The 24,405-nt window shown below is 44.4% G+C and overlaps 1 protein-coding gene across 1 annotated transcript; it reads left to right on the top strand.

Annotated features, from left to right (window-relative positions):
• Nucleotides 1-7,536: 7,536 nt before the first annotated feature.
• Nucleotides 7,537-18,154, top strand: RPS10 (ribosomal protein S10). Its single transcript, XM_018560616.1, has 6 exons — nt 7,537-7,618; nt 9,842-9,991; nt 10,223-10,394; nt 17,267-17,344; nt 17,914-17,969; nt 18,067-18,154. Exons 2-6 carry the CDS (start codon nt 9,842-9,844, stop codon nt 18,109-18,111), a joined length of 501 nt encoding a protein of 166 aa, XP_018416118.1. The 5' UTR covers nt 7,537-7,618; the 3' UTR covers nt 18,112-18,154.
• The last annotated feature ends 6,251 nt before the right edge of the window (nt 18,155-24,405 follow it).

The raw sequence follows: 24,405 nt of genomic DNA, 5'->3' as shown, positions 1-24,405 counted from the left end.
ATCTCCCAGCAGCCAATTAAAAAAAAAACACACAAATAATTGCACAAATAAAAAGATCCACATTCTTTATCCTGCAGCTTCATATTAGACAACAGAAAATAAAACAAAGTGCCTAAATATAAAGTGCTAATCATTTTAACACATAAAGTGCAATCAATACTAAATAGTAAGGAAAAAGTGTGCACCTGGTAAGAAACTTTACATTTTAAGTTTTTTATGAAGCCATATAACTATTAAGGAATACCCAACGGGAGCAATTAAAGAGAGCAATGGTGCAAAGTATGGCATCCCTGTCCTGGATGACTTCAAAGGGAGCAAGAGGTGGTCTCTTCCCTTAGTGCCGTATTTAAACTCCATGTCTGAAAATTAATGTGTGACCTGCCAAGTGGATGTATGCAAAATCATCACTTCTGGTTCATGCTAATACAACACTACCTGTTTCAGTTATGTTCCAGAGTTTACTTGTTTATTAATTCCTACAGGAGAAATGGACACTGGCAACAAAAAAGTTAGTAGCCAGCACAGGATAACTCCTTCCTACAACCATCATGCCTCAGTTGTTGCTAGTGTTCTCAGGAGAGAGGATGTGTTTTCTTCAGATCTGCTGTTTGGAAGATTTCTACTATCTACAGCTGCTGCTAGATTCATGCCAGATATATGAAATCCTGGATAGTTATGCCAGCCAGCTAACAGCACTGGTAGATTCATACCGGATCAACAAGAAAGGGTTTTTTACTTAACACCCAGCTCCTAGATCTGAGGGGGAGCTTTTAACGCACTCCATGAACCTTCAAAGTTTTATGATAAAAACAATGAGGGGAATTTAGCAAAATTGGAGCAGACAAAATCTGTTGTTCAGTGAACATGTGAGAGGCAGCTCCTTTTCCATTCATGCCTATAGCGAACCCTCCTAAGCTGCCTCTGCTAAAAGCTCATAGTCTCCTGTGGCTATTGTTAAGCTGTAGATTTGTATATGTCATCCCTACTGTCAGATATTAGTTAATGTGTTCCCTTCCCTTGAAGTTCCACATGCCCTGATACAGACATGATGTGCTCTTCCCATCACTCTGAGCGACCAGTGAGTGCCTGTTTTCTCTACAGCCACTTTTTTGGCTCTTGTGTCACTGGGCTTTCTTATGGTCTGGTTCAGCCTCCTGCTGGGGCCCACCTCTGATCCTTGGGTCATTACTGTTCTCATCCCCCATCCTCTACTAAATTGAACTGACTCCCAGGGCTTCTCTATTTTAGTTTAGGATCCCTCTGTGGATCTGTTAATAGATCTGAACTCTATACCCTCGCTGAAAGAAAAATCATTCACAACGATTTTGGTCTATAGCTACAAAGCCCACATCTAAGAATTTATCTTCTCCTTATTGTAGCAATCTGATTTACTCTTTACATTAGTAGTATTGGCAGCTCCTGCTTGTATTATATTTTGTCTAACCAAAAAGTATTGTGGAAAAATGACTGTACTTCCAAGTCCAGGACCTGTGGCACAGCTGCTAGTGTGACCCTGTCTCTGAAAGCTCTTTTAGTGAGCAAGACTATGTGGCTCCGGCACAAGGAGCTACCACAGAAGATACAGAAGATAGTGTTGGCCGTCATTTTTTTAATTTCCTGCCCCCACCATCTTCCAGTGGTTATGGTAGATTTATCGGGTTCCTTATCATGCATAAACAACCTTTCCTTTCCCCCCATCGTGGGAGGACTCCTATCTCAAGGCTGTCCTCATATCTGGGAATCGAGTGCGGTTCCCCAGACCATTTGGTGCCTGCTTGTGAAAGGGGTCCTGCAGTGAGTAGGTTCCTTGACCTGGACGTCGTTTGGACATCACTTTGGTGCTGTAAGACCTTCACCTACAGGAATGCTTTGGAATTCTCCTTGTGACAGGGCAAGTGACCTGGCCCATACACTGGACTGCATTGAGGATTGTTTTCTGGGTCTCTCCATCCTGTAGTCTCCATTTTGGGGACCAGATCTGTGCAGTTGGGTGTACTTTATCTCTTGTATTACAGAAATAATCCATCACTGGAGGGCTTGGGTTTCCTTGGATTGTCAGCAGACAGCTCATGCTGCAACCCTGCTCCAGACACTTCCTGTGGGAAAGAGCAAGCGTACGGGGGTCCTTGTGTGTGGGTTCGGATTATTTGGAGTCAGGTACTCCTACTACGGTTGATTTGCAGCCTCTGTGGAAAGTTCCTCAACATCATCCATGTTCGTGTCCTTATTCAGGTGATCGTTTTTACCTGTGAGTGCTTAGCTGGATCTGGTAAGGTCAGAGGACTTGTACTCCCATGTCCTGGATCAGGTAAACAGGCCTTGCAGGGGTCTTTGACAGGATCTGTGAATGGAGAGATTACAAGCCTCATCTGCCACCAGAACAATGGGAGGAAGTTTCTACATGAGCCAGAGCATTACATCCACAATCCACTGATCACAGTTGCAATGCTTTGCATGTTCCAATGGGAAAAATCAGTACATGCACATGCTTTTTCTTTTATTGTGTGTAGTGTATATGCATTTATTGATTTTTCTTTTCAAAAGGTGGACTTCCTTCAATTTCCCTCTTCTGTACATACATTACTGGACATTGGGTTACAGTGGGTTCATTTAGTAAATACATATAGGTAGAAGATGATGTACAGGAAGATGACAGAAATCTGTCAGAAAATCGCTATATTTCAAGAACCATAAAAAGTAGCTGTAAATATAAAGTACGTAGCATACGTCTTCAAACAGAGCCCTTTATCATTAGTTATTTCTAAAATAACGACATGTTTCATTAGATCTCATTATTCAGGTGTGCCTGGGGCAGCATGATATCTCAATACATTTGTAGTCAGAGCCTAAATTTGCCTGTTTTGCCTAAAGACATCTGTCTGAACTCTGGTCTTGAACTGGCTGTACTTCTTCCTTGTCTTAGGCTGCCCATACCCCTTGCGATCATCGGGCAAAACTTTTCGTCTAATGATCGAACCGTCGTACCATTTTCTTACGGCAGCCCCACCCTGTCCCGATTATCGCAAGTTTGGATCAGCGGTAATTAAAAGAAAGCACCTGGACGAATTGCGGTAATCGACCGCACGTATTTTCGTCTGCGCATGTGCAGTGTAAATCGTACGAATTTTGATGTACGGAAACGCCACCAACCTTGCGAAAATCGTACGATCGACCGAAGTTTTCTAACCTGCTGGTTAGTCAAAAGTTGATCGATTGTACAGTATTTGCGGTTGTACACTGCCCATCAACCTTACGAATATCGGACAATATTCGTAAGGTGTACGGGCAATGTTAGAATGTTTTGCCATTCAGCAGCATAATTGCATTGCTGCTCAGAAGTAGAGTATGCCTGTAAATAAGTGTACCCATAGCCATACCAGGACGGTCTAATATAAACTCAGCTACAAAGTCTAAAGTCATTGTTTTGCAGTTGTTTATAATATACAGTGCTTCAGAAAACTTTCAGGGTTATTCACAAAAGGATGAAGAGTTGGGAGAAGGCAGGAGAAGTGAATAATCTAGGACAACCTAACTGATTTGAAAACAAATCTCCAATTCATCACACTTTCCAGTACAGCTATTCTGGCCTAGATTGTTCCCTTCTCCTGCCTTCTCCATAATCTTCACCCTTTTGTGAATAGCCCTGTAAATATCATTTGGTTAAGGTTTGCATCTCCTTCAAAGACCAGAGTCTTCTTCCTCTACTCTGGGTTGGGCAGGGCTGCTCTCCGCGCTGGTACACTGTAAATAAAGGCAAAGACCCATGATGCTCTGCATTCACAGTAGTGACCTTGAGTTTTTCAGGTTGCGTGTTGCAGGGTGTTATTCAACCTGGAAGACTGAAGAATTATAATGGCCATGAAGAGACACTGCAGGGGGTAACTTCAGATTCAAGTTGAGAATTGCAGCCAGGGATGCTTTTTTTTTTCTCAACACTGCTCCGAGGACAATATCATGAAATAAAATGTAATCTTTCCACCTCTTCTAGAAAATAAAAGCCCACTTTGTGATATTTTTTAATAACATTGGCAGGAAGTCTTGTTTTACTGGCTAGGGCAGTTGATTGCTAGCCAGGTGGTAACACTCTCTAAGGCTGGGCACACACAACCATCGCAAGACTTTTGTCTTGCGATGGTTGTAAGGTACTTAAAAAAACGTACGATCTGCCTATCTTGCATAGGCAGATCGTACTTGCGATGATCGCAAGCCACGCCCCCTGAGGGGCAGGCTTCCGATGACCGCAATGCCAAATGGGCAGTGTGCGCTTGCGCACACCGGCACGTACGGCTGTTATCGTACGGACATGCCACAAACCCGCCGAACATCGTACGATGCTCGGCGGGTTTTCGAACATGTCCGTAAGTTTAAAGTCGTGCAACCTTACAGTAGTAGAGGTCGCACGGCTTCCACACACCTTACGATAATCGTACGATTGCGTGATTTCCCGCGATTATCGTACGATTATCGTAAGGTGTGTGGGGACCCTAAGTTACATGCAAAGTCTCACTGCCCTGCATACAAACAAGATAAGTCTCTTTTGTGTGAGCATCATGTTGGCTACTATTAGGAGGTGAGGCGGTTGGACTTCAGCAGCAGCGTTGTCCATCTTCTGGGGAAAAACAGCAATCAGGGATCACATTCTAGCCTATGTGATCAATTGCAACAGTGTGCAAGTTCAATAACAGCTTTTCTCAACCAGGGTTTTGTGGCATCCTGGGGTGCCTTCTAGCTCTGTCAGGGGTGCTTTTATATTTTGTGTGAAGGGGGTGCTTCTGGTGTTAGGAGGGGTGGGGGGGATTTTAAGAACTGAAGGGAGGAAACTTTTTTTTTTTGCCTTGAGTCTCCCTTACTATCCATACCAGACCCCTTGCTATAATAAGGGCTTAATATCGATCTTGGGGAGTGGGGGAACTACAGGTTTTTTACATGCTAGGGAGCCTCAAGATTTAGCATACTTTTAAAAGGTGCCGTGACTGAAAAAAGGTTGAGAACCACTGTTCCCTAGACATGAGATTGTTGCTAAGATATGCCACACTAGGCAACGTTCATTTTAGCTGGTAAAGCAGATTGTCGCCACATTTTTTCATTTTCCACCATCCCAATTCTTCTCCCTTTAGAAAATAAAAAAGCAGAGCATTTAAAAAAAAAGTTCCCATTTACCTTTTCTTTTTTTGTGGTTTTAATCATAGCCAACCTACCCCCTTGCCTCCATTTTTAACCTAGGTGAGAATGATGTGTTAGCCTCCTCCCTGCGGGATGGTGGATCGGGAGCCAAGTTATCAGGGGGCCATCTGGAAGAACCCAGAAGAGACAGCTGGCCCCCTAATGAAGTAGAAGGTGGCACAGGGTGGGACCTGTAGTAGGACAACGCTGGATCCACTGGGCTTGTAGGTATATTTATCCAGCATAAAAACAACAGCAAAGGGAAAGGGCACAAATTTTATTTCTGGGGGGAGGATGGCATTCCTCTTTAAAGAAGAAATATATGTAACCCTAACGGTGGGGCTATCCATGCACTGTAAGGGTTAAGTGCTTGTTTTTGTCTAGGTGTGAAAATAACGAAGTTATACTCATCCGATCCTCGGATCCAGCTGGCTGTTAGACCGCTCCTTGCAGCCCGTTTTGCCACTGCTCCAGCGATGGTATGTCCCTTGGTGTTAGGGTTGCCCCCTGTCCCGGATTCACCTGGGCAGTCCGGGGTGCGAGTCCTGTATGTGCTGTGTCTGGGTTACAGTTGGCCTGAAACCTGGAAACAGCACATACAGAACTCAAAACCTGGACTGTCCAGGGGAATCCGAGACAGTTGGCAACCCTACTCAGTGTCCTCACTTCCAATACACATAGGGTTGCCCCCTGTCCCGGATTCACCTGGGCAGTCCGGGTTGCGAGTCCTGTATGTGCTGTGTCTGGGTTACAGTTGGCCTGAAACCTGGAAACAGCACATACAGGATTCAAAACCCGAGACAGTTGGCAACCCTACTCACTGTCCTCACTTCCAATACACATAGGGTTGCCACCCGTTCCGGGATTCACCCAGACAGTCCAGGTTTGGAATCCTGTGCCCGGGTGTGAGGCCATTTTCATGAAAGAAAAATGTATTTATTAATTTCTAGTATTGTTTTGCATATTATTGTCACTATTAGGATCGTTTTGGTGCTTATAGAAGGCACATCTTTTATATTTCCTTTTTCACTTGAATTTGCTCCTGTTACCCTAAGGAGAACTATGTGGAAAAACACTGACCCCATAGTTCTCCTTTAATATTTCCACTTAGTTACATAATATATTTTTAATAATAACATGTAGAATGTAATTGTCAACATGAGATTTTAACACTGTGCTAAAATCTCTGGCAGTCTAAAGGCTGTGACACATTACACGGGAAGCAGCATGGAGTGATGGCGCGTTGCCTACGCATGCAGTGTGTCATGTCATTTTCACTCTGGCATGTCAGCTTGTGAGAGTTCACATAACTGAGCGTGCCGAGATGAAAAATTTAATCTTCCACCATTTGGCTCACGCATATAAACCCGTGCGTCACAATGCAAAGTCCATTTGTTTGTTCCACATGAGTCGATTGGCTGAATATGCAGTCCTTCATATGGAAAGTTGTGATTAACTCCATATGATTTGTGATACATTGTGATTAACGCCAATGTAATTTAATTATCATCGATTATTGAAAAAGTTGACAACTTTTTCAATAATCGATTATGTCGATTAGTTGTTGCAGCCCTAGCATAGTGTATACTTTACAAAAAATCTGCCGCAAGGCGCTACAGTGTTCGGTTTTGGCTTGCAGAAAAGGTGGCAACCCCAACTTGGTGTCCTCATGTCCAATACACAGTGCATTGGACGTGATGACTCACAGGACCTAAGACTGCTGGAGTGGAGGGGGAGTGAGGCTGGAAGGACCAGTCTAACAGCCAGCCATCTCCAAGAATTAGGTGAGTATAACCTTTTTTTTTTGCACCCAGACAAAAATGTCTAAGTGAATAAAAAGTCATCAATTTCCTTCAGCCTCTCTCTGTCTATATCAATGCACCCCAACAAAGACTGCATTTCATTTCTCAGGGCGGGTTTCCTGACAACCACAACAACAGTGGACCATGCCTGCCTAATGTGTGTGGAAACACCCTCTTGAAATTACAGGAGCACAACCGAGCGGTGTCACCCTTTAAAAGAAAGTGGCTGAACATGGACCCTAAAAGAAGGCCTGAAAAAGTATTATATAAATGAAAGCTGTAGAATAAAATGAAATACTTTGTCATGGTAATTTATACGATTTATTAGTGATTGGTTATACAGCCCGTTGCAACAGTACCCAATCAAGAAAATAAAAAAATCACGATTGGCTGGTATAAATTCGTGTAAGAAAACAATGGTGATCACTTTCCTGTCACTTCAAAGAATAGTGAATATAACGTGCATCTTAAAATAGCATGGTACGTAATAAACACTTCTGCAAATAAACACTTTAGGACATCTAAACACGCTATTATTTTCAGTCAGGCACTGCCTTGGACGCCTCAGCTGGGGTCCTACGGGCAGAGGGAAGTAGGCTCGCTCTGCGCATGCTCTTTCCTTTCCTGCCCAGGCCGCCGAGAAAGCTGCAAAGGTGAGCGACTACCGGCGTAATTCGAATCTGTTGTGTTCCTCAACCATCCGTTCACCGTTGGAGCTGGGTGTCCCCGCAAACAGTAGAACACCCTTGGAAGGAATGGAGGGGTTAAATATTTTGGGGCTCTGAGTATGAGAAGATGTATTCAGTGACCACAGGAATGGTGGTGTTTGGGCGTCTGATGCGGCCTGCTCGTTGCTGTATCCGCAGACGACTCCCGAGTTCTGCCTGCTGTGTTTACACTATGTCCGGCTTTGCTGCTAAAACTTCCTCGTCCTCCGTGTTGATCGTTAACCTCGTGCAGCTGGGAATGTGTGTGAGCAGCTAGCATAGTAAGGGAGACTCTTCTGAGATCAGTGTTCCCAGGGAGGAGATCTGAGTGAGTTCTTCCTATGAGGCTACAAAGTATGATGAGAGGGAAAATGGAGGGGAATTCATCAAAACTAGAGCTGATAGAATATGGAGCAGTTGCCCATGGCATCCTATGAGCTTCTCTCTTCAGTTTGTTGAGTTAAGGTTTGAAAATGAAAGAGAGAAGCTGATTGGTTGCCATGCACAGCTGCTCCAGGTTTTATGAATTCCCCTTACCATCTTGTGTTGTGACCGTAATGTCTTCCTTATATTGTAAAGTGCTGCGGAAACTGTTGGTGCTATAGAAATCCTGTATAATAATAATACTGCGGCTCATGAATTAACAGCCCCCATTCATACTTGTGAATTGCATGATGTAGTTGTGCGTCATGCATTAGGGCATGCTATTCATTTTGATGTACAACAAATGCTGTCAATAAGCTCACAAACTTTTCTAGAGCTTTGTGTGTTCTGTCAATGGTGTCTAAATGGCCTTGGCAGACACAAAGCTCTAGAAAAGTGCATGAGCTTATTGGCAGCATTTGTTCATCAAAATGAATAGCGTGCCCTAATGCATGACACACAACAACTACATCATGCAATTCACAAGTATGAATGGGGGCAGGCAATAATTCATGAGCCGCAGTATTATTATACAGTGTATTCCTGGCTTTGCTGTGCTTAGGCCTAGCTCTGGACACATGAGCCCAGTGTGCAGTCAGATGAAAAGCAATAGTCCCCCCACCCCTGTCTTAACTGATAGTATTTGAGAGGAAGTAGTGGTGCCGAGTTGTGTGAGGCTCATGTACATAAAGGCCCTATTCACCTCACCAGTTGTATTGATTATTAACATACTTTGTGTTTGGGTAGCCCTTGCATTTGAGTGGACTGCCTAACACCCCAAATGGACCTCAAACTGCATGCAGCATTTGTGGTAGCACGGTGCACGTTAATGTGACATTGCAGCGCACCAGTGCAGGTTGCCGCAGTGCAATTTTGTGAATTAGGTCCGCACCCAAAGCTGCTGCACAAGCTTTACCTGATTGTGTCATTTAAGAATGGTTCTAGCCATTTGGGGAGAAGGGAAAGATATATAAAAAGGATTTTTAAGGAAGGTATTACCTCTTTGTAATGTAATTAAAAATCTTGGTCAATCCTGACCTTTGTGGCTGTTCTGGTTACTACAGGACATGCATCTCCCTTATAAAAAGTTTACTAGTAGTTGCCATGTTAACTAGCTGGGCATTATGTAGTCCGTGTAAAGGTTCCAATCCACTGGCCGAATTTCGTGTAATTTTTAATGTAGCGACCAAAATTCGCACAGTGTATGGGGCTGTCGGCTCCCTTTTCAGCCGTCATTACTCGATCAGCTGATTTGAAGGAGCCTGCTGGAATCTTCCAATGAGCTGCCCGCTCTGATCGGGTATTCTGACCGCCGACACCTGTCAGAATACAATGTAAACAGTGGCGATTCTTCGATCGACAAACCGTATGTGTTGATGGAGGAATCGCGTCAATTTCTTCCGTTCAGCCCACGGGTTGAACGAAAGAAATTGACAGGTGTATGGCCAGCTTAAACCAGTCATGTCTGTTTTCTTCTGAAACTGCAAGTTGCTTCCCAGAAGCATGTATGCAGATAAGGGATTTTGACTCCCCATAACCTACTTTCTCCAAGTCGTAACTTAGAATATTGACATTGATGCCTTGACAGCAAAAGAGATGTTAGTGATGTCAGCCCATATATTTCTCTCATGGTGGGTTTATTATGCTTATGGTAGTAGTTGTTTTTCATATTTATGCATTGCTAATATATTTTATTGAAGGACCCTTTAAAAGGTTTCTGATTTTCTATATTTGTTCCTTTTTTAGATGTTGATGCCCAAGAAAAATCGCATTGCCATCTATGAGCTCCTTTTTAAGGAGGGAGTTATGGTGGCCAAGAAGGATGTACATATGCCAAAGCATCCAGAGTTGGCAGACAAGAATGTACCTAACCTCCATGTCATGAAGGCTATGCAGGTAAGTAAGAATGAGATCTTCTTGGGAGAACATGTGTAAACCTTTTTGTGTGTAGTATAATAGATGTCTTACTCCCCACACAGCTTGGTACTTTTTATGTTCACATACTGGTAAAACCTTTTCTTGGTTAGCAGTCATTTTGGTGATGATTTAAATGTTTGTGTTGTGTAGCTATTTTTGCCTATATTTAGGCATTTTGAAACTAATCTCCCCTTTTTGCTTTTCCTGTAGTCTTTGAAGTCTCGGGGATACGTGAAGGAACAGTTTGCTTGGCGTCACTTTTACTGGTACCTGACAAATGAGGGCATCCAGTACTTGCGGGATTTCCTACACCTTCCTCCAGAGATTGTCCCTGCAACCCTAAGGAGGAGTCGTCCTGAGACAGGCAGACCACGTCCTAAAGGTAATGGGAAATGCTAAGGTGGTCATTTCAGTTTTGTTTTAGTGGTCTACTTTGTGTTATGTCTTTTCTGAAATTCATGAAGCTCTGGTCATTTGTTGGACTGACTGCCTTCTCTTAACTTTCCATCTTAACCATCTTCCGTCCATGGCCGTATGTGAACGGCCGGATGGGAGTCTGCTAGGAGTGGGAGGGCGTCTTAAGATATCCTGCCCCCCTCTCGTGTTTACATACAAGCGATCAGGCGTCCCACGACGCCCGATCGCTTGCAGGAGCTGCGGGTGTTCGCCCCCCGTACCTATGTCCTGCCGTCTCCCCGCTGCCGGTCCCGTAATCTGCTGTGGCCGGTGAGGCTGGGACCGGCACGGCGACGCTCTAACAGCAGATCAATGGGAGATCATTACTCGATCTCTCTTCCTGTCCCCAAATGCAGGAAGTGATGCATATTACATCACTTCCTGCATTCAGTATCACTCTCCGGTGCAGAACACCGGAGAGAAGCTGATGAAGCAGATCTCTGCTTCATCAGCTTCTCTGGGGGTCCCTAGGTGGCATCAGAGGTCTTGGAGACCCCCGATGTCTCCATAAAGAGGACCTGTTTGGTGAACTGGCTATTACATAGGGGATTTCTTAGGCCTTGTTCACACCACACGCGGAGCAGTTGCAGACCAGATCAAAACTGCTTCCAATGTATTCTGCTTCCAATGTATTCCAATGGTATCTTTTGCTCCAGTTCACATCGCAGCGTTCCATTCCAGAGCAGGTCAAAAAACTGCAACAGGCGCTATTTTACCTGCTCTGGAACTGCAAATCTGCAAACGCATCAAGAACGCACTGAAAGCCCATGTTAAACTAAAAAAAACAAATTATTATTTTTTTTACCAAAAACGGCCCGGAACGCATCAAAAACACGGCACAACCCACTGCACTGCGTGTTCAGATACCTGAGCGGATCTGCTCTGCTCCCTTATTTTCCACAGGGAGTAGGTCTGTACACTATTGAGTACAGCTGCAACAGGCTGTTGTCTGTATCTTTTTGCTGGGATTCCCCTGGCTGGAGCAGGTTGTCTTGCGGCTTGAGTCACCAAATGCTTAGGAGAGCTTCAGCCGCTAAGCCTATACAAAGCAGAGATGGGCTGACAGGAGCCATCCGCCACTATTTTCATGTATCTGTACATACAGCTGTTACCTGTGGCGAGGGACAGATGTCTGTTCATTCTCTAGTCACAGGTAACGGCAAGATGTTCAGATACATGTAAAGAACAGCAACCTATCATGGCTTTGTACTGACTGAACAGCCACGACGTATTGGATTTGCCTGTTTTTCCAGCAGCAACAATCTGCTGATTCTTGCTGCAGGGATCTGTTGCCAGCCCTAAAAATAGTAGAATAAGGTATCATTTACATGGCACCTTATTCCACTTTCACGTTCTGCTTATATTTACTGACTTCGCTGCTGGTAACTATTTTAAAGTTGTCTGAGTGTAAAATATCAAAATGTTTTTACTGTTCAAGTAGGAGTTTACAGCTTATTCTCATAGATCGGGATATTCAGACTAAAGCAGATTGGAGCAATCCTGGAAAATGACTGTGGTGATTTTTGTTATTATAGATAATATATCTATATCTATATCTATATATCTGACTTGTGACACTGGTATATAGACCGTTGTATGTTTAAAGTCGTTGGTCAAGTACTATGAAAATGTTTTCACGACCTGGCATTAAGATGTTAAAGTACAATGTATGAATGTTTGGGCATGCTCCACACTCTTACCCACTGCTCAGTGTTGAAGTAAACACCTTTCCGCTTCTGAAGTGTCTACCTACAGTGTGACCTTGTCACCACCTCTGCTACCCAGCAGCCTGTTTCTTGAGCTGTGCCCTCTGTCATTCTCCGTCTTCCTTAGCTCTGTTGGGTGTGGCCACCTCCTCAGCCCTATCCTTGGAAGAGCAAGTTTTAAGGTGCCCACACACACCTTGCCATAATCGTACGATAATCGAGGGAAATCCCGATTTTATTATAATCTCGTACGATTATCGTAAGGTGTGTGGAAGCCGTACGACTTCTACTACTGTAAGGTCGCACGACTTTTATCTTATGAACATGTTTGAAAACCCGCCGAGCATCGTACCATTTTCGGCGGGTGTGTAGCATGTTCGTAAGATAAAAGCCGTACAGGCCGGTGTGCGCTAGCGCACACTGCCCGTTCGGCATTGCGGTCATCGGAAGCCCGCCCCTCCGCCGTGCGGGCTTGTGGTCATCGCAAGTACGATCTGCCTGTCCACGATAGGTGGATCGTACATTTTTTTAATTAACTTACAACCATCGCAGGACAAAAGTCTTGCAATGGTTGTAAGGAGTGTGCCCAGCCTTAGTCATGCAGGACTTTATGGTTCAAATTAAAACGTTGGTAACGTTTTCAATCGTCGATTTTAATCGATTAACTGTTGCAGCTCTAGTTCAAATGGCAAATTTGATTAGAGGCCATAAGTGTAGTTCCCTGGCATCAGTCCTCATCAGACTTGCTTGTGGATTCTGCCTCCTGAACTTATGAGTGTCTGACACAGTGTCTCTTAAGTCCCTAACCGATGACCCTACATTGGAGGAGTCGGTCTCCCGCCATTACTTCTTTAAAACATAGTCTCATTTTAGCCATCGTTGATGCAGTGCACTTAACCTTTAAAAATGCAGGATTAGCCTGCAACTTCTACCAGTGCTGTACCCAGTCTTAGTTCTTTTAGCACTTCCAAAAACCTTTAAGACTTTTCTGGTGCACTCGGGGTTCCCAGTCTTCCTTTATGCAGACTGGATAATCCCTGACAAATAACCATCAGCCTTGTGCCAATTTTGAGAAGGTTTTTGTTTTAAAAAGTGGACTTCCCCCTCTGGCAGTTTCCTGTCTTAACAAAACTCTGGCTATCCCTATGGAAGATGCAACTGTTCACTTGAGAACTGGAGCCCATAAAACACATAGGGATACATTGGGATGCATTTTGAGTGCAGCAGCGTACAGAGCCGGTCAGCACACAAAACGGACGTCGTGTGAATAGGCCCTCAAGGATGCTGTTGACAAATGGCTGCTGGAGATTGGCTTTTATTTTTTCTCCTCCTCTGACTGCCTCTGCATTGCAATCTGTCTTAAGGTGCCCATACACCTTACAATTATCTGCAGATTTTCTGTGGTCAGATGGAAAAAGTGCAACAGATTGGCCCAGGTGTAGATTACTCCATCCACACAGTGTAGATGGAGGAATCTGTTGCACCTTTTCCATCTGACCACAGAAAATCTGCAGATAATTGTAAGGTGTATGGCCAGCTTTTGGCTGTGATATTAGCCTGTGAACCCTTAGCTGCTTGGGCGAAAGCCTTTAGAAGGGACCTGATCATTATGGCAGATGATCCCTTAACCCTATGTGATAGCAGTCAAAGTAAAGTTAAAAAAAAAAAAAGCTTTTTCAATTAAAATAAAATAAATCTAATAATAATAAAAAACAATTTTAAAGTCCCCCGCCCCTGCGAGCACGCGCGTCGCCACGTAAACACGCGTCGGGTGCGCCTACGCATGAAAACGACGAACGCGCAACACATGTTGGGTATCGCCGCGCACGCCGGAGTGAGAGCAATAATCCTAGGGCCAGTATTTTGGGGTATTTCTAAATTGATGACCTGTGGGGGCTTTTAAAGTGTCTTTTATTGACTTTTTGGGGTACTGCAGTTTTTCGCCGTTTCACGGTCGCACGCAATCTGTAAACTGGGCATGTTGGGTATCGTTTTACTCGTTGTAACCTCATCTTTTATATTTCATTTAAAAAATGGGTAATTTGTTGTGTTTTGGGGCATTTAATTAAATTTGTCACTAAATTTTGGGGTTTAATAAGGAGTTGCGCTAATATTGCGCAACATAAAAATTTTCAACTACCACCATTTTATTCTATAGGGTCTTGGCATTCACAAAATATATAATGTTGGGGGGTTTTACGTCATTTTCAGGTCTAAAATGTGGAATATAACATGGGTGCAAAAATTGAAAAAAGGGCCTCAGTCATGAAGGGGTTAATCATAGAGTGTTTGAACTATAGTGCGAACAGGTTACTGGTGGTCTCCTGTCTAATCTTCTGACAGAAAACCCATGCAGTAAACATGAGGTGATCTCTTTGGCTGATGTGTTGGGCTGTGGAACCCACATATGCTTTCAGGGACAGCCTCTCTTCAGAGCTGCTCTGGATATCCTCAAGAATGTTACCTGGGGGTGTGGAGTTGGTTTTCAGTTGGAGTTTCCAACTTCTGCAGACATTTATGTGTACCTGTATTTACCTATATTTCCGTCACATAGTGGTTTCCTTTGCTTTGCTATTGGCCCCTTGGACTTTCATTTTGTGCCCTGCCATTTAGCCTTTCTTTTGCACTTGGGGTATTCACCAAGGTTTTGGCTCCCCATCATGGGTTACCTGGACAACATCCTGCTGAGTGAAAAGTTGGAACAGGTTCTGGTGGACATTGTAGCCTAGACCATGCAGAGATTCTGCTGGGACCTGAACCTTCAGAAATCTGCATTGGAACGGACTCTTAGTTTGGAGTATCTTTAGTGCAATGCTAGACACAGCTCAAGCCAGAGTTTATCTTCCCCGGGAGAATCTTCAAGTTCCCTGTTCCCAGACTTGGATGCCTCAGTCCATGAATTGCCCAACTCTTCACTTTTGAATGAGAGTTCTGGAGTTGATGGTAGCCCTTTTTGGGGCAGTACCCTTTGCCTAGTTTTACTCCAGACCCCCTACAACACCACATCTGTCAACATGAGGCAAGTCAGTCCAGTCCTTGGTGGCTCAGGAATCCTTCTCAAGTTGTTAAAGTCCTTCCTTTTAATCTCTTGGAAGAGGCACAAGATGGATGCCACCCTCAGCAGCTGGCGAGGAGTCCTGGGCACCTTGTTAGTGCAGTGGATTTGAACGTTTGAGGAGTCTCCTCTCCCAAATGGCATCCTGGAGCTTCGGGTGATTTAGTTGTACTTGCAATGCTTCATACTCCCTTTTTGGAGGGTCATTTGATTTGGAACCAGTCAGACATCAACCATTAGGGGGGACCTGAAGTCACTGCTGTGAGGGGTAGGGTTGTTCTGTCTTTTGCAGAACTTTGTTTCCGGCTTTGTCTTTCATTAACATCCTAGGCATGGACTATTGTCATTTCCTCAGCTGGCTTCCTATTCTTTTGGTTAAGACCTTCTTAAAATCACCATGCATGTTATAATTTGACTGTACAATCTGCCTTAGATCTAACAACAAATATGTAGTGCATATGTGCAGTCCTGATTGTATACAATATGCATAGTTTACGTAGGTCCTCATATTACATAGATTGCTAGAATGTAAAGTTGTACAGAGATTGTATAGTCGGATTGTAGCGTGTGTTGCCTTCCATGCGTCTTCCCCCCTATGCGCTCACTATGGGATTGGTTTGGTTCTCTAGTCTCTTCAGGAACTGCCTTTTGAAACTATTGGGGATATTCCCCCCTCTCTCACGAGGGTGTGTTCCTTATTGCCATGATTTCTTCAAGGTAAGCAAATTAGCTGGTGGTCTTTTTCTGCTCTTGCACAAGGACTAAGTATTGAAGTCCAGAACCTCCTACCTAGGGCAGTTTCATCATTTGGTCGTAAACAGAACATCGGTATCCAAGAGACTGACTTAGTTTCTGATGGTCCCAGGAAGGGGCAATCTGCTTCTTGTTCCACCATTCTTTGTGGCAGAAAGAAAAACGCAATATTAAGCTTGTGTTAGGGATCCGGGTTTCACCCTCTACTGTTGGTGACAAACTCGAGAGTTTAATCCTAAAAATGCATTCAAGTACCTTTTTAAACTATTAACACAAATGTAGGTATGGGTGCGTGTTTTGTAAAGTAGTCACCACTCTAAAGTTGCCCATACACGTGCTGATTATCGTATGATCACGGGTGATCCCGCGCTCGTACGGTAATCGGCAGGTGTATGGAAGGCGTGCAACCGTTTCTTCTGTAAGGTCGCACGTCTTTTGTCTTCTGAGCACACTTGAAAACCTGCAGAATATCGTAAGATTTTCGGCGTGTTAGTGCCGTGCTCGGAAGACAAATGCCGAAAGGGCCGGTGTGCGCAAACGCACATTGACCGCTCAGCATTGGAATCATCGGAAGCCCTCCCCTCAGCGGGGAGGGCTTGCAACGATCGCAAGTACCATCTGCCTGTCCAAGATGGGCAGATCGTACGAAATTTGAATTACCTTACAATTTAGTTGTGCGATGGTTGTAAGGTGTATGGCCAGCTTTAGTTCACTCCTGTGATGGACTACAATCTTGCTTTTAGTTTACTAATCTGTATAGAGACTGTAGTCCATCCCAGAAGTGAGCTTGGAGTGGTAGCTACTTTACAACACACACAGGGACCATGGGGAACAAAAGTAGCCACCCTCCAGAAGTTTTTGATAGTGTTTTAAACTTGTTAGAAATTATTTTTTAAGCTGGTCATGCACTGCACATTTCATCCAATTCTTGATGTTGTCCGGCATCACTTGATCAGCTGAAATAAGGAGCCGGTCGCAAAATCTTGGAATGTACAAAGTGGGAAGCCAATCAGCTGCTGGCTCTGTTTGAGTATGCTATGCGTCAGAATGCAGTAAGGACAGTGGGAGATTCTTCGATCAACACTTGTAAGCATTGGTGGAGGAATCTATAATATTTACTTTGTTTAGTCCGCAGGTTGAACAAAGACAATATTATTGCATGGCCAGCTTAAGAATCATAACATCCTCCTGTAGTTCTAGAATAATTGTTTCAACTGTTTTTTATTTTAATTGTGTCAATGATTGCTGCACATTTCTTATGTTCCACCACTGATTTCTTTTTAGGTTTGGAGGGTGAACGTCCTGCCCGTTTGTCCCGCGGTGAGACAGACAGAGATACCTACAGACGCAGCACTGCTCCACGTAAGTGTGTGTGTGTGTGTGTGTTCCCCTGCATTTCTGATGATACAAAGCTAGTGTGCACCATTTCTTTCTTGGCCTGTGGGTAGCCCTCTACTACAGTATATCCGTTTGCTATGTAAAATAATGAAAGAAACTGTATAGAGCAAATGGAATGGATGCAAATTTCCCCCATGATTTAAAAATGCTACAAGTTTAGAAAAATACCTGTTGACTCTACCGAAAACCCATTGTTATAAATTCCAGTATGTGTTTGACAGTTCTGCCTCTGCTGCATGGAAATCCTAAATCGAGTTGACACTGTCTGAGTTACTCACGCCTTGCATCCCCATAACATGGAGATGTTTTGTAGCCCACATACAAGAACTGGGTAGCACGGACAACAATGCTTGAGACCAGAGTGCAGCAGAGGAACTGCAGTGTGCGTTGTTGGCACACTGCAGGATTTCTGACGGATCAACTATCTGTTTTGCACTTATGTACTGCATATGTGACATACAACAACAGTGTATCAGTTAAATGACTGAGAACAGGGCTGCTTTTCTAATTTTCACTTCCTTTCACTTTTGCAGCTGGTGCTGACAAAAAGGCTGAGGCTGGTGCTGGATCAGCTACAGAATTCCAGTTTGTAAGTAAACCATGCATCAGCAAATCACACATGTCATTGTGTAATGCACAGCCCTCTGCTTGGAACTAATTTTGTTTTAAATTCTTTCTTCCTTCAGAGAGGAGGATTTGGACGTGGCCGTGGACAGCAGCCCCCTCAATGATGCACATCAACTCTCCTTTGTGAATAATAAATTTTTGAGACACAACTTATTTTGTCACTCTTTTAATTAGTTGCCGGTAGAAGTACAAATGCATGATTTCTTTATAACCATTGAATAATGTTCAGTATCTTTTTTTTTATTTCCATTCAACCCATGGGCTGAACGAAAAACAAATAGAGCAGACTCCTCCAACGCTATGAGCATGTTAATCGAGTAATCCCCATTGTTTCTTTTGTGCTCATTGGCTGCCGGCTCTGTTCGTATGAACATTTTCCAACCAGCTCCTTCGATTTAGCTTTTGTGAGACGGTAGCTGGCTAGCATTATACTATCAGTTTAGGTAACCTTGTTCTGCAATGTTTCTCATCCCCACCCCCACCAATGGTGTATTTTAAATATAGACTTGTATTAGTTACTTTTGTTTGTTTTTTTCCTTCTCGACTAATGAGGGACGAGGGAATTCAGAAACAGTAGGGTTATACTGTTGTTTACAGGAGTTTAGGACCAGTGGCAAACAGAAAAATTGTAAGCCAGGGCTGTATGACCCTCTCCTTTATCCAGCATTCCTCCAGTTTTTTCCTAGTTTCCAATGAGATGGGATGCCTTTACCTCAGCTCTGCTGAAAAAGTCTATTTTTTGTTGACACCGCTGTTCTGGTTCTATATAGCATCTTTCCATAACTGCTATCACTGTTGGGCATCTTTTCAGATTTCCTGCCGTTGCCAGCTTTGCAACGATAAGGTTTAAAACTGAGGGACTAAGCACGGATGTCATTCACTTGGTGTAGCTCCATGCTCTTTCCATCTATGCAGCCTGGAGGAACCACCATTTGGCTCCTGCACCTGAAGCACTATGTGTAAAGCTGGCCATACACCTAAGAAATTTTTTTTTTCTGCTTCTATTAGCCTATGGTCAGATGGAAAAAGTGCAACAGCTTCCTCTGTCTACGCTTAAAAGAGAACTATGGGGTAAGCGTTTTTCCCCATAGTTCTCTTTAGGGTCACGGGAGGACGCATACTAACCTCCTCCCGTGACCCAAAGCTCAGTAGATCGTGGGCTATTGCCCCCGATAGTGTGCCACAGTTGGGACTGATCCTGACAATACTGTAGAGATCCACCCAGCTGCGTAAGGCAGAGCCAGCTGTGCCCGTCCATTCCCCGTCCATTCCCCGTCCATTCCACTCGATGCTGGAGGAGGGGAGGGGGGAAATCCACTGCAGGAAGTGAGCGGATCAGTGCATGATTCTGCTCACTTCCCAAATGACAGCCGACCTGTGACAGCTTCTTTGTCACTAGTTGGCTCTAATGGAAATCCCTCGCCCCATAGTTCTCTAACTGTTTATATGGTGGAATCTTCCACTGACCCAAGCTTCAGTATCTGGCTAGTTGGCCCTGCTGGCTTTCAAACTACCTGAACAATGCCTGCATCCAAACAGATTGTTCAGATATTTTGACAGCCAAAGGGGCTTACGAGCAATATACTGAAGCTTGGCCCAGTGGTGCATTCCTCCATCCATACAGTTTAGCGTAGATGGAGGAATCTGTTGCACTTTTTCCATCTGACCATAGGCTGATAAAAAAAAACTATAGTTGTATGGCCAGCTTTATCCTACTGCCCCCCTACAGTGACCTGGTCACCTATGGCCTCTAGAAACACTCCAACACCAGCTGCCTCGGTTTGTGAGTACCCGAGGCCTTGCCTCATATTAGACTGTTGCATTACTATTAAAGCAGAAGCAACATATCTTTTCCAGTGCATAGAGAGGACAGTTCTGTTGCTCTGGGTGACCACAGTCCATACTCCCCTAGTGGTTCCAGGTGTGTTTACTCAGTATCTCTAGAAGGACACAATGCCTGTAATGTGGAAGCTGGGGCTTCTATTATCGAGTCAAATTCATTGGCTCTGCTCCAGTGGGTGACGCCTCCCCCATGTCCAGTGGAACTTCCATGCCCATTCTCAGCTAAACCGTTTTTGCACAGCTACTAAAGCATTTTGCTGAGACTCTTCGTGTCCTCGTGAGTCATCCCCTGCAAAGTCTTTCTCTGATCCTCCTGAGTCCTTAATGCAAACTGGGCCTGTGGCCCTTGCCACCATCTCTAACTCAGATGCAGAATCCCAACAGTCTCTGAAGAGGCTGTGAGGCACTGCAGTATTCTACCATTGCTTCAGATTTGCAGGGAGTGTTTCAAACCTTATGCAATATGATTTACCCTGCATTTCCAGACCTTGGGTCTTTTATATTTCCTATGTCTGCAGAGGCTTTTCTACTACACCCCCTATTTGACTCATTCCTCTATGCAGACTGAAAGGTCCCGAGCCTCACCTAAATGTCTGAACTTTTCCCTTTTTGAATGGGTAAATCGGTGGTATAGCCCCACTGTAATTACATTAGTGATCCACCTTAATAGGATGACCACTAAGCCAGTTGAGTGGTGTGTTCACCGTTTGTGATTCCACTGACGGGTAGCTAGAGAACCTCCTTTAAATCCTAGTTTAAAAGAGACCTATGGGGTAACCTTTGTATCCCATAGTTGTCTTCAGGGTCACAGGAGGACGTATACTAACATCCTCCCGTGACCCAAAGCTCCGTATATAGGGAGCCCCACAGCTGGGATGGTTCCCGACCAATACTGTTGAGAGCCACCCATCTGGCTGATTGACAGACAGCTCTGCCTATCTAGAGGCAGAGCCAGCTGATTGTCTGTTCCTCCAGTTAGCGAAGGAAGAGAGGAGGTTGTGTGTGTCCCTGCGGGGAATGGTGAGTGACAGTCACGGCTCTCTGCACGGAGATGATCGGGAAGTGAGTGAGCGACGGTATGTGTTCGCTCACTTCCCGATCAATTTAGCGAATTTCAATGTCACAGGCCCGCTCTAACTATGAGGATGAGTGTAAATCACACACATCATAGTTCTCCTTTTAAGTTGACTGGTCTGGGCCTCCACGCGTGTTGATGGTAACTTCTGTCAAACTCTAAGAATGGCTGAATTCCCTCAAAGATTTTTCCACTAATGTGATAAGCCCCCGTTTGACATGATTTTCTTAAGCTGGGTCCTCCTTCCATTCTGCAGTATCTTAAGGAAGCTCCTCCAGGTCCCTTCCTAGGTTCTTTCAAAATCAGGTGCATGTTCTCTGCAGTGTGGCTAAGGTGCTTACCCCTCACTCCACAGCTGTGGATGCTTCACAGGACAGGGGAGGGTCACTGCAGAGTTCCTCTGTCAAGCCCCAGAACCACTTCACGTTTTTAAATGGAGGGATCTTTGCTTATCTGGTGTTCATATGCACCAATCTGGGGTTGCAGTATATCTCCATCCCTGCCTACCCTTGTAAGGGTACTTCATCATTCTATAGCTTTTGTCTAGTCCCAGGCTCGGGAAAAGGTAACCAAGCTGTGAAGGAAGAGAAGCAGTTCTGATGTAAACAAAAACCCTGTCAACACAAGCCCTAAAGGTGGTGATTCCGATGAATATTAGAGCTACAACCACCCTCCTAAAATGAATGCCTAATAGCACTCAAATGCCAAGTGTTTAGAGCACATGGCTGCTCATAGTGTGAGCTATTGCTAGTGGTGTAGTTTACACCAGTGTTTCTTAACCTTTTTATCAGTCCTGGCACTCTTTACAAGGAGGCAAAATCCAATGGATCCAAAGGAGGCAACAGCAATGTAGAGGGAGGGAGGTAGAGCTGACCTGGACGATGGTGAACCTCTGTCCTTTTCTGAATAGATCCCACCCTCTCTGGAAAACAGAAGTCTATAGAAAGGCTAGTTAACACCATAGGTACCATTGCAGTACCATGTGCTGCAACTCACGGGGATGTGTGTTCGGGCACCATTGAAATGAACGGCAATGCAACGCACCAACACTCATAGCATAAACTGAGCTGCACATGCGCAGCTTAATGTACATTGTCGGCACACCTCGCTGCTAAAAGAATGAACTGTCATTTTGGCCTGGCCAAGCAAGATAGCCGATGATCCCGCACCTGAAAGAAGACCGGTGAAGATGTTGGTGCTGGTGAGTTTAATTCTGCTTTAAATTCTTTCATGTAATCCTGATAGCACTTTGGTTCTATGCTGTTTTTTCAGAGACCGCTGTCTACATTTAGCTCAGCCAGGCCATATACCAGCAGTAGGCAAGCTTGGCACTCCAGATGTGGTAAAAATACAGACCCTTTAACTTTCTGTTGCTGCTTATGCGCTCAGACAAGATCTGCAAAAATGGTCATCTGAGTCGTTTACTTGGTTTGACGAAACAGTAACCTGAAGATGAATCTTCTACTGAGACTGTTATATTTGCTTCAAACACTGCCAATTGGCATCCCAAACTTTTTTGTACGACATTTTGACAATTCTTGTGGGGACCAGAAATGCCATTGCCCCAACCCAAACAGGGGGCATTGGTTTCCCTGACCCAAATACCACAAAGCAGTGCATATGGCCAGGATCATAGATTGGTGTAGACATGGCTTAAAAAAAACTTTGGTTTCAGATGGAAAAATGTATTGCTGCCATTCCGTTAGGAGGCCTTCCATGGCTGAGGAGTAAAGACTTACCGAGCCACATCCGTAATCACCCTTTGGTGTGGTCCAGTTTGGCACTGTTGCTATCTGATAGGCAAAGTATCTGACCAATTACCCTCTCTTATGACTCCGACTGCTGGCAATTCTCGATTGCCCAGGTGACAAAGCCCTATGCTCTTTGGTGCTGTCGGGGAAGTACCGATTACGAGATTTTTATCAATCAACTGATTTTAAATCAATTCCAGAAATTCAAACAATGTCTGATTCCCACTATTCCTTTGTGGAAAGTGTTACGAATATGTCATTGTCTTACTCATTCTTTAGGAACACTGCAATCGACCGACCCTTTAAAGAAGAACTATGAGGTGAGTGAAAATCACTCAGTCTCATAGTTCGAGCCGACGTGTGATAATGAAACTGTCACACGTCGGCTCAATAGATCGGGAAGTGAGCGAACGCATACAGTAACTCCTCAATCCTGTCCCTGCAGAGAGCAGTGACTCACGGCTCCCTGCAGGGATTCCCCCTCTCCCTGCTCCTCCAGCGCTGACTTGCGGAATGGATGGGGAGGGGGTGGGCACAGGTGGCTCTGCCTCTAGATAGGCAGAGCCAGCTGTCAATCACGCAGCTGGGTGAATCTCAACAGTAATGTCTGGATCCGTTCCTGTTTCGGCAGTCCCAGTATACCGTGAGCTGTAGCTCGCGATATACTGAGCTTTGGGTCACAGGAGGACGCTAGTTTATGTCCTTCCGTGACCCTGAGGAGAACTATGGGGAAAAAAACACCCCCCTAGTTCTCTTTTAACAGACTGATTATGGTGATGACCCATAAGGCATCTATTTCTAGCCGCAATCAGGAAACTGGCTTCAAAATAGTCTTGTGCTGGTACCAGGTACCAACAACTTTACAAAATCTTTCCACAATGCTCACTTCTATGTTCGAGATGCCATGTTACACGTGTTTTGGACTTGTCTGGCCCAGTACGTCTTTTGGGACAGGGTCCAAGCTCTAATTTTGTACACAAACTGGGAAATGACTCCTCCCTCTCCCCTTCTCCCCTCAATGTTCCCAAAGCTTGCATCCCTCTCCTAAAAACAGACCTCTCCTCCTAAAAGTTTATGGCTTGCCAAAGTGAATGAAATGTGGCAGATGGAAGAGATTGTAGCGTCTGCACATCATAGAGGTTCCTGGTTTTACTGGGTGGATTTTATAGTCGCAGGACTATCCGTGCCTTCTTAGGATACCCAGGACTTTTTTTTTTTAAATTTCCCCTGGCCCTCGTCCTTCAATCCCCTAACCACCCCTTACACACGTTCTGCTGTCTTATCTATCTATTTTGTATTCCTTCCTGCTTGGTGCATTAAGGGCCCATTCACACCATGTCTGGATCTTCTCCAGACCAGATTGTTTCCGGACTCAAAATGCATCCTAATTAGAGGTGCACCGAAATGCAAATTTCATAACGGGGGAAAAAAAAAGTATGGGCCAAAACCGAAATTCTTTTTATTTTTACTTTTTAAATATTTTTATAATGTAGCGCTCACCCCCTAAGGAGCCGCTGAATAACCGGATATTTCTATCCCCCTGCACCAATGTACCGCCCAAATCTTGGATCCACAGTACACCAACACACCTTTGAACAGTTTTATAGCAGATTTAATAATAGCACAATATACAAAGCAACTATGGCAATAGTATACCCAACAATCACACAAAGGGATATAAGGCAGCAGGCTAAGGCAATCTACAACTCAGTAGCTGCAGATATATATAT

The sequence above is a fragment of the Nanorana parkeri genome, unplaced genomic scaffold (assembly GCF_000935625.1).
Source record: "Nanorana parkeri isolate BGI_ZX_2015 unplaced genomic scaffold, ASM93562v1 scaffold468, whole genome shotgun sequence".
Classification (NCBI taxonomy): Eukaryota; Metazoa; Chordata; class Amphibia; order Anura; family Dicroglossidae; genus Nanorana; species Nanorana parkeri.
This window is presented reverse-complemented; position numbering and strand designations above follow the sequence as displayed.